The sequence below is a fragment of the Solea senegalensis genome, linkage group LG11 (genome assembly GCF_019176455.1).
Source record: "Solea senegalensis isolate Sse05_10M linkage group LG11, IFAPA_SoseM_1, whole genome shotgun sequence".
NCBI lineage: Eukaryota > Metazoa > Chordata > Actinopteri > Pleuronectiformes > Soleidae > Solea > Solea senegalensis.
The window spans coordinates 26,284,180-26,295,297 of record NC_058031.1 but is presented as its reverse complement, the minus strand read 5'-3'; the positions used below and the strand labels follow the sequence as shown (position 1 = coordinate 26,295,297).

Here is an 11,118-nt window from a genome sequence, read left to right as displayed (position 1 = left end):
CTCCAGTTTGAGAATTTTGACTAGTCATAATTGCAGTTACAGATATCTACAACATCATTTCGCCTAGTCAAAACCTAATTTAAGATAACTGTAAAGGAAAATGTAGATATTTTGAATCGAGGTGAATTAAAGATATCTTGAACTGGAGTTATGACTAGTAAGAATCAAATTGTAGATATCTCTAACTGGAATTACAGATATCTACAATTCTATTGCAGATATCTGTAATTCACATAGTGGATATCTGCAACTGAATTGTAGATATCCGTAATGATAAACCCCATACAAATGAATGGCAAAAGTGAAGTCATTTGTCCTAGGAAGAATGTCTTTGTGGATATCTGAAATGTTCTTTTTGACTAGACAAAACTGAATTATTATTATTATATTTAAAAAAGACCTGTTTTTATGCCTGTTGTATCATTTTATTTTATTTTATTGTTTATTTGTATTAAAGGCCGGTCCTGAAAATATTGTCTGATATTAAACCGGTCCGCAGAGGTCAGAACCAGAGACAGAGAGCAGAGTCTCCAGGACCCAGCGGTCTGTCTGTGAAGAGTGACTGGTCTATGGACCAACCTTTATGCTTCAGTCATGAACCTGGAGCCTCAGAGACAAAGTAAGAGACACTTTGTCCTGTGAAGAAGTCACAACCAAACCTGTGTCCTCACACACACACACACACACACAGCTGTTTTACCGTCATAAAAACTTTAATCCTGAGAAAACTTGTAACAATGCACTGACAACAAGACAACAACAGACTTTGTTGTGCGTTAAACACAAAACAATTGTAGAAAACTCAACTAGAAGTGAGTGAAAAAGTCACTAGAAAGATTCATGTGATTGGTTCTACAACGACATCAAAGTCATTTCTCATCAGCTGTGAGTTTTTAAACCAGCTGCAGTTGTCCTTGGGTCACATGACTCACTGCACGTCATCATGATGACATCCATTGTATTGATCTTTGTCTAAATGTTCAGAAATAGCAGGCTTGATCATATTGACCATAACTCTTTGGAAACACTGTATTTCCTGTACTTGTTTGTGTTGTTTTCAGCCGGACATGAGAGCTTCAGCACAGGAATGATAATAGAACGCTTCCATAGCTCTGGAACAACAGGATTCTTTGTCAGTTTTTCAAAGATTGCACAGAAAGCATCATGAAGTTCAGGAGAGCAGTTTTTTAGCACAGAGGCTGAGAAACCATCAGGTCCTGTAGATTTCTGACTACCGTCATGTCTAAATGCTGACTGTACCTGTAGAGCAGGGCCGTCACACTCTAATGACCTGGGGGCCAACGAGCGTCTATTCTGGTCAAGAGGGGGCCGGACTACGGAACATAGAGTCGTCAAAAAACAAGTGTTCAGTAGCACGAGCTTCAAGTTAAAACACAATCTTGCATCATGATATCACACGTATACTTTGTGATACTGTTTATGATGCAAAATCAATCTGTTCATATCAAATACACATTTATTTCAAATGACGCAAATAATAATGTGGATGTCGGCAGAGCAAGGTCATACAGCGGCGACACGTGGCGAACCCAGATCAGCACGAACTTAAAGGAAAAGAAAGAAGACGCTCTTCTCCATCACTCTGCTCCACGCTCATGAACTGCAATCAGACGCAGATTTGATTGAACACGCTAAGTATCACAGGTGGCTCGTCACTTTCACACATGAAGTTTGCCCAACATCAATAAACAATCAATACAAATAAACAAAGAATAACTGAGGGCACAGTTCAACAGTGGACAACTGTAATGAAACCATCAAACTAGGACTGATGATGGGGAGTGCAGCAGTTCTCTGACCTCACTTTTGAATCCACGGAACCTTTTGACAACTTTTCACCTCTCGTGTCGAGTACAAATTGGCGCGCAATAATAATGATAATCTAACAATCATAATAATAATAATAATAATAATGATAATATAATAGTAATAATAATAATATTTAAACCCGACATGAGTTGACCTAATAGAAGTTTTTTTACATGACTTTTTAGCCCCTCCCACTTCCAATTTTCCACGCATTTTCGCAGAACGACTTTCAGATGTAAATTTACACCAGGATTGATGCGGTCACCAAAAGTGAGTTTTGGGGTATGGGAAAGGCCTCAAAAATGCGATTTACTTTTAGGAATAATAGTAATAATCTTTTGCATTTCAATAGGGTTCTTGCAACCTTGTTGCTCGAACCCTAATAATGATAATAGAATAATGATGGTAATAATAATAATAATATAAGGATAATAATAATAATATTATAATGATAATAATAATAATATAAGGATAATACTAACAATATTATTATAATAATAATAATAGTAACAATAATAATAGTAATAATAATAATAATAATAATAATATTATAATAACAATATTGAGAAGGATAACAATGGTTTCCTCACACAAATTTGTACCAGGAGCCGTTTCAGCCACTGCCATTCGTGGCTCAGTCCCTAACAAGCTTATTTATATATGTTATTGAATGTTGTATGTAATAAATTTAATAATGTGATCATTATGAGCAAATGTCTTATTATTATAAAAACATATATATTCTATCACCTTGCTGGCAGCTGTGCCTCAGCTACACACTGTGTTTAAAACAAGGTGGGGTCGTCAGCCATGTTTGTATTATAACATGATATTTAAGTGGGGGGACCGCATGTAATCGATAGAGGGGCCGCATATGGCCCGCGGGCCACCAGTTTGGCACCTGTGCTGTAGAAGATCAATCTTCACACAAAGATCAGCGACCACAGGCTGTAAACCTGAAATCTGCTTTGTGATCAAAGTGTCTAAACAAAGACCATCATCAGTGATCATGTGATGTTTGTGTTTGCAGAGGTCAGAACCAGAGACAGAGAGCAGAGTCTCCAGGACCCAGCGGTCTGTCTGTGAAGAGTGACTGGTCTATGGACAGACCTGTAAACTTCAGTCATGAACCTGGAGCCTCAGAGACAAAGTAAGAGACTCAATAAATAATGCTCTCAAATCAATATGATATGCTCTTGAATTAAGATAAGAAATAACCTCCATCTGTTGGAGGGAAACGTCTTTGACTGGACTTTTGTGAAGGAAGAAGAACTAAATGTGTGTGTGAGCAACAGGCTGAACTGAACTGATTCAGAATCTGATGAAACGGATCAATGAGTCAAACCATTGACGAGTCAGAGAGAGTGTGAGGATGAGCCTCAGGGTTAGACCTTTACAACAGTCCATGAGAACCACTGTGAGACAAAGCTGTAAGGATGTCTTCACAGAGACATGTCCACCTGTCCCTGACATGTCATTGATAAAGAAATGTCTTCACAGAGACATGTCCACCTGTCCCTGACGTTTAGTGATAAAGAAATGTCTTCACAGAGACATGTCCACCTGTCCCTGACGTGTTAGTGATAAAGAAATGTCACAGACACATGTCCACCTGTCCCACATGTCAGTGATAAGAAATGTCTTCACAGAGACATGTCCCTGTCCCCGATATGTCAGTGTCAAAATGTCTTGACATGTCCACCTGTCCCCGACATGTCAGTGATAAAGAAATGTCTCACAGACACATAATCCACCTTTGACACATGTAAGTGAAAGAAATGTCTTCACAGAGACATGTCCACCTGTCCCCGATGTCATGTCAAAAGTGTCTCCACAGACACATGTCCACCTGTCCCGACATGTCAGTGATAAAGAAATGTCCCACAGACACATGTCCACCTTTCGCCGACATGTAAGTGATAAAGAAATGTCTTCACAGAGACATGTCCACCTGTCCCCGACATGTCAGTGATAAAGAAATGTCTCCACAGACACATGTCCACCTTTCCCCGACATGTCAGTGTCAAAGAAATGTCTCCACAGACACATGTCCACCTGTCCCCGACATGTCAGTGATAAAGAAATGTCTTCACAGAGACCAGTTTGCTGTTTCTGTGGACAAGCAGACGTCCCGCTGTCCTCTGTGTCAGGACGTCCTGAAGGATCCAGTCTCCACCAGCTGCGGTCTCTGGTTCTGCAGACCCTGCATCTCCTCATACTGGGACCAGTCTGGTCCACCAGTAGACTTCTGCTGTCCCCAGTGTGGACAGAGACCCAGACCAGGACCAGGTAAAGAGCATGAGACCAAACAGATCATTCACATTTGTTCTTCATCACTTTCATAAACAGAGACCAACAAACTTTTAAAATGAAAGAACAAGAGAAAAATGTTTCAAAGTGAAATCTGTTCCTCATGTTAATGAAAGTGATAATGAAGGTGATTCAGTTTAATCCTCTGCTGCCCCCTACAGGTTCAACACAGGATTGTTTACACTCATTTTCCAGCTTTTCTATTATTGTTGTTGTTTTCTATGCAGATGATACACTTTCCTTCACAGTCATCACCGTTATTCTAGAATGATTCTGTCTTTCAGAATACAACAATATCACATAAAGACGTGACACTGTCAGGGTTTTTTTATTAAAACACTTTTTTAGTTTTTCTGTGGCTGATGAAAATAATCCTCAGCTGCTCACATTCTTTGTCTCTTGTCTTTCAGCAGATGTTCCTCTGCAGAAGGTTCTAGATGAACATAAGATCAGTCTGAGGAGCAGATTTGAATATGTGACTGAAGGAACTGAAGGAACAGGAAGTAGAACCCTCCTGAACAGGATCTTCACTGAGCTCTACATCACAGAGGGACAGAGTGAAGAGGTCAATACTCAACATGAGGTGATGCAGCTGGAGACGACCTCCAAGAAGAAGATGGTCCAGGACACTCCCATCAAGTGCTGCGACATCTTTAAAGCCTTACCTGACCAGCAGGGGAGCATCAGAGTCGTCCTGACCAATGGCGTCGCTGGTGTTGGAAAAACCTTCTCGGTGCAGAAGTTCACTCTGGACTGGGCCGAGGGTTTGGAAAACCAGGATGTGAATCTGCTGATTGTGCTCTCGTTCAGGGAGCTGAACCTCATCAGAGATCAGCAGCACAGTCTTCTCTTGCTGCTCCATGTTTTCTATCCAACATTAGAGAAGGTCAGAGCAGAGGAGCTCGCTGTCTGTAAACCTTTGTTCATCTTTGACGGCCTGGATGAAAGCAGACTCTCACTGGACTTCAGCAGCAGGACGCTGGTTTCTGAAGTCACACACAGGTCATCAGTCAACATGCTGCTGACCAACCTCATCCAGGGGAATCTGCTTCCCTCGGCTCTCATCTGGATAACTTCTCGACCTGCAGCGGCCAATCAGATCCCTCCTACTTGTGTTGACAGGGTAACAGAAGTACGAGGCTTCACTGACGACCAGAAGGACGAGTACTTCAGGAAGAGATCCAGAACTGAAGATCTGTCCAGCAGAATCATCTCACACATCAAGACGTCCAGGAGCCTCCACATCATGTGTCAAGTCCCAGTCTTCTGCTGGATCAGTGCTACAGTTCTGGAGCACATGTTGACCACAGAGCAGAGAGGAGAGCTGCCCAAGACCCTGTCAGACCTGTTCTCACACTTCCTGCTGGTTCAGACAAAGAGGAAGAAGAACAAGTACGATAAAGGAGGTGAGACGAGTCCACAGGAGCTGATGAAGGCCGACAGGGACTTTCTTCTGAAGCTGGGGAGGCTGGCCTTTGAACATCTGCAGAAAGGAGACATCATGTTCTACCAAGAAGACCTGGACCGGTGTGGTCTTGATGTGACAGAGGCCTCGGTGTACTCAGGAGTTTGTACAGAGATCTTCAGAAGAGAGAGCGTGATCTTCCAGAAATCAGTCTACTGCTTTGTTCATCTGAGCATTCAGGAGTTTCTGGCTGCAGTCTACATGTTCCACTGTTTCACCAACAGGAAGACAGAGGTACTGCAGGACTTCTTCAGACAAGAAGATAAAGACATGAAGACAGAGGTCTGGAAGAACTTCCTGAGAAAACCTCATTTTATTAACAACCTCTCCTCATTTTTTGGAACCGTTGCTGAGAGTGAATTATCTCTGGATGTGTTCCTGAAAGCAGCCATGGAGAAATCCCTTCAAAGTCAAAATGGTCACCTGGACCTGTTTGTTCGCTTCCTTCATGGACTCTGTCTGGGAACCAACCAGAGACTCTTAGGAGGTCTGCTAGGTCAGACTCAGAACAGTCCAGAAATCATCCAGAGGGTCATTGAGAACCTGAAGAAGATGAACACAAAGAACATCTCACCTGACAGAAGCATCAACATCTTCCACTGTCTGACAGAGATGAACGACCAATCAGTGCATCAGGAGATCCAAGAGTTCATGAAGTCAAAGAACAGAGGACAGAGACTCTCTGTGATCCACTGCTCAGCTCTGGCCTACATGCTGCAGATGTCTGAGGAGGTTCTGAATGAGTTGGACCTGAGCAAGTACAGAACATCAGACCAGGGGAAACAGAGACTGATTCCAGCTGTGAGGAACTGCAGGAAGGCTCGGTGAGTTCAGACATGATCAGTAACATCATCAGTCTGTGATGATTCATGGTTGGTTTATCAAATACACACAGAAGTCAGTTCTTCTCATTCTTCTCAGTTCGTTTCTGGAGATGATGAAATTGAAGATTTGTCAGCTGGTTGTGATTCTTGTTTTGAACTGAATAAAAACACCAAATCACAACATTTTCTCAAGTCTCTGTTCATGATAAGACAGAAAGACAAGAGAAACCAACAGTTCACACAATGAACAAACACTAGGGGGCAGTGGAGAGAAAATCTGTGACAGAACCAGACTCAAACATGTGCAGCATCTGCCTCGACTGGTTGTGGTGAAAGGACAAAATGGTTGACAGAGGAGAGGAGGGGGAGAGAAAGTGAAAGAGGGAGGTGAGGTAGAGACAGAAGAGAGAGACCAGGAGCAGAAATATAACAGTTGTGTCAGCTTCTAAGTTTAAACAGGACTTATGACATTTTTATACAACTACAATGTTATTGATGTTCTATTAATGAGACATAATCATTAGACTGATATCAACTTTAATTATAGTATCATATTAATAATAATAACAATACTACTGGTTTCAAGCAGCAACTTTGTCTAAAGTCTCATCTTTTATTCTTTATTCAGGTTGAGGGGCTGCAGTTTGACAGAGATCAGCTGTTCTTCTCTGGTCTCAGCTCTGAAGTCCAACTCCTCCCACCTGAGAGACCTAGACCTGAGTAAGAACAAGCTGCAGGATTCAGGAGTGAAGCTGCTGTGTTCTGGACTGAGTCCACATTGTAGACTGGAGACTCTGAGGTGAGTTCACTGACTCTGTTACTGTTGTAAATGTCAGATGTTTCATCCACAACTGAAAGTCATTCATGTTGTCACATGAGTTGAATCAGTGATGGTTGTTCCATGTTTCCACTTTTTCTTCCCTCAGATGTAGAATCAGGATCTTTTCACAGCTGACGTGTTTTTTGTTTTCTAAAGTGTTTCAGTCGCTGTAGTTTTCACGTCAGTCGCAGCTTTGACCTTTTCTGACTGAACTTGATGTTTTTCACTTTCTCCTCTGACACGTTCACATGTAGCCAATCAGAATGAGTGTTGTTGATGATGTCACAGCTGTGACTGTTTACAAACAAACAGGAGCTTCCTCTCATCTTCACTGTGACGTGGGCGTGTCCAAACTGTCACATGACTCGTCATCTGGTGTATGTTTGGCGGACGACTGTGTCCCAGAATTCTTTGCAGCAATAAAGGTGGTGGTAATGCACCTTTAAGCTGGTTTACTAAACACAGATGAATCAAAGAATCAAATCAAGTGTAAAATATAGACTTGTAAAGATGTTGAGAAGAAGTGTGATTCAGGACTTTGAAGTGTAGAGGGCAGTATTGAACCTCTCAGTGTACAGCCTGCACACAGACTCCACCTGTTTCTGCTTCTTATCATTGATTCATTTCATTGAGTTGAACTTGATGTGAAAAGTGAGGCTGTGTTGAAATTCACCTGTGACTTCTTTGTCATTTTGCTGCTGTTTCTTTGCGTCAAACGTCTTTATTCTTCACGTTCACTTGGACTGAACCTTCACACACTCGTGTGTCTCGCAGTCACATGACTCATGCTTTCTAAATACACTGTAGAAAATGTTCAGATACATTTTCATCCTCACAGCTGATATTTGACTCACACATTAAAATTCACCTGCTGAACAAAACACTTTTATTCTTTATTCAGGTTGAGGGGCTGCAGTTTGACAGAGATCAGCTGTTCTTCTCTGGTCTCAGTTCTGAAGTCCAACTCCTCCCACCTGAGAAACCTGGACCTGAGTCTGAACAAGCTGCAGGATTCAGGAGTGAAGCTGCTGTGTTCTGGACTGGAGAGTCCACATTGTAGACTGGAGACTCTGTGGTGAGTTCACTGACTCTCTGTTACTGTTGTAAATGTCAGATGTTTAATCCACAACTGAAAGTCATTCATGTTGTCACATGAGTTGAATCAGTGATGGTTGTTCCATGTTTCCACTTTTTCTTCCCTTAGATGTAGAATCAGGATCTTTTCTTGTCTTGGTCTCGAGACCACTTTTTGAAGGTCTCGGTCTCGTCTCGGAGTCGACTGCATTTTTACTCGGTCTTGTCTCGGTCTCGGACAAAGCGGACTCTGGATTTTATTTCAAGACCGGTCAAGACCACAATTGTGGGGATATCAATAAATCGCCAGTGCATGTTTGGATGAACTTGTTAATATCATTACTGTGATTGTGTGTAAATCGTATTTCTTCAGGTAAAAACAATAACTTGACTCATTTATCATTTGAAATGTTTGTCACCGTTAACGGCCGTCACCCCTCCCGCCCCCTTTCACACGCCCCCCATAAAAGTGCATGTGAGTGACAGGAGAAGAGGCCGTGAGAAGATGTCAGTCAACTCATCTAGAATAAAATGTGCTTACCTGAACCACAAAGACTGTTCATTCTGCAAAGTGACGCTAACGGCCTTGGTCTTGTCTCGGTGTCGACCCCTCAAAGTCTTGGTCTGGACTTGGTCTCGGTTTAGGTGGTCTTGACTACAACACTACTATACTACGTTGATATCAGCGCGATATAAACTGTTGAGGAATATTGAGATGATTTGTCTCATGTCCTCACACAGAGACACTGAACACAGGAGCTCAGCTTCACGGCTGAGACACAAACAGATCGCTGCTGTTGTTGTGGGCGAGTGCGTCTGCAGTTATAAAACCAATCAATGATTATTAGACTAAAACATGAAATATGCTCATTCTGATATGATCATGTACTCAAAACGGACCGAGCAACATAACACAGACAAGTTAGCTTAGCATTTTTATATGATATGTTTGTAGTCGCGCTGTGATATGAAAACTGTTGCTGGCAAACTTTGCATTTGACTTTTTTATCAGCATCTATTTTTGTAAAATGCTGCCACACTTTGACGTCTGTGACATGTTAGAGGACGACTGACTGTAGCTCAACATGAAATAAAACCACCACACGTTCTGTAGTCTTTCTGTCTCCTGTGGGTTGGACTGAAAACAAGGGGGGTGTTCTCTGTGGAACAGGGGGGCTCTGAAAACACCCCCATTAGCACTTGGTACATTCCTCCAGATGAAATCAAATGAACCAAAGACTGTGTGAAATGAACACAGCAACAAGTCGACTTGTCAGAATTTGAGTGGAACCAGAACGTATGGACTGAATAATGGACCATGACTCATGCTTTCTAAATACACTGTAGAAAATGTTCAGATACATGTTCATCCTCACAGCTGATATTTGACTCACACATTAAAATTCACCTGGCTGAACATTACATTACATTACATGTCATTTAGCAGACGCTTTTATCCAAAGCGACTTACAATGGAATTGAGTACAGTCAGCGAGGGGTGGAATCGAACTTGCGACCATTGCGACCAGGATGTTTTTCGCACATAGGGTACTGGTCTTAACCACTGAGCCACTCCACCCCCCCAAACAAAACACTTTTATTCTTTATTCAGGTTGATGGGCTGCAGTTTGACAGAGATCAGCTGTTCTTCTCTGGCCTCAGCTCTGAAGTCCAACCCCTCACACCTGAGAAAACTGGACATGAGTAAGAACCAGCTGCAGGATTCAGGAGTGAAGCTGCTGTGTTCTGGACTGGAGAGTCCACATTGTAGACTGGAGACTCTGAGGTGCGTTCACTGACCGAAGCTGCTGTTGTTTTTTTAAACTTTCATTTCATTTACATTAAACTCATTTTATTCACTGATGAATAAAATAAACTCCTTAAACACACAGTCACACACACACACACACACACACACACACACACACATTCACTCACACACACACACACACACACACAGTTGTCTAAAGTTTCATGTTTTATTCTTTATTCAGGTTGTGGCACTGCAGTTTGACAGAGATCAGCTGTTCTTCTCTGGTCTCAGCTCTGAAGTCCAACCCCTCACACCTGAGAGTCCTGGACCTGAGTCTGAACCAGCTGCAGGATTCAGCAGTGAAGCCTCTGTGTGATCTTCAGAAGAGTCCAGACTACAGACTGAAGACTCTGGAGTGAGTAGAGTGTTGTTCTAATCACAGTCAGACAAACATCAGTGTTTCCTCAGTGAAGCTGTGACAGCACAATAGTGACAGACTTCATGATTGGACACAAAAGACACAGAGAGACAACAGACGAGCCACGAGCTGCTGCTACTCACAGACTAGAGCTGAGCGCCTCACATGATGAGCGTCCATCAGCTGTTTGTAGTTTGACTTCATCACAGATTATAGATCCACTGTATCATACACTGTAAAAACAGCAGCACATCTTGTTTGGTTAGAAAACGTCAAAGTAGCCACTTTCAGACTGGAACGTCATTTTCCTTCAAACTCTGACAAAAGCATGAAGAAATGAGCAAAATATAAAGAAATGATCTTTATCACAAGCAAAGAAATGAAACTGAGTCTTCTCTGACTTTAAGAATTGACACCTTGGCAAGGGAGAACCCAAAAGCACGACAACGAGGCAGGAAAACGCAGATTACTAAGTCCAAAAGCAGGAAATCAGTCACAAACAGGCAAACACATCAGAACAAGAAGACTAACTAGAAATGCTGGAGCAAAAAACCAACACAAGACCATCTGAAAATGGGCTGCTATATAATCACTGAGGGACTAATGAGCCAATGGAAAAGCAGG

The 11,118-nt window shown here is 42.1% G+C and overlaps 1 protein-coding gene across 1 annotated transcript; it reads left to right on the top strand.

Moving 5' to 3' along the window:
• Nucleotides 1-511: 511 nt before the first annotated feature.
• On the top strand, nt 512-10,588 carry LOC122776670 (NLR family CARD domain-containing protein 3-like). The gene is made up of 9 exons (XM_044037309.1): nt 512-619; nt 2,861-2,980; nt 3,926-4,119; nt 4,551-5,887; nt 5,960-6,429; nt 7,058-7,228; nt 8,151-8,324; nt 9,936-10,109; nt 10,318-10,588. The coding sequence occupies exons 1-9, from the start codon at nt 570-572 to the stop codon at nt 10,493-10,495; spliced, it is 2,868 nt and encodes a 955-aa protein (XP_043893244.1). The 5' UTR covers nt 512-569; the 3' UTR covers nt 10,496-10,588.
• Nucleotides 10,589-11,118: the final 530 nt, after the last annotated feature.

What these genes read in the sequence shown, in the direction of transcription:
- LOC122776670 (XM_044037309.1), top strand. Translation starts at nt 570, where the DNA reads ATGGACCAACCTTTATGCTTCAGTCATGAACCTGGAGCCTCAGAGACA. An exon ending in AGGAACTGCAGGAAGGCTCG is followed by an intron (nt 6,430 to 7,057) that starts GTGAGTTCAGAC and finishes TTCTTTATTCAG; the next exon opens with GTTGAGGGGCTGCAGTTTGA. An exon ending in TGTAGACTGGAGACTCTGTG is followed by an intron (nt 8,325 to 9,935) that starts GTGAGTTCACTG and finishes TTCTTTATTCAG; the next exon opens with GTTGATGGGCTGCAGTTTGA.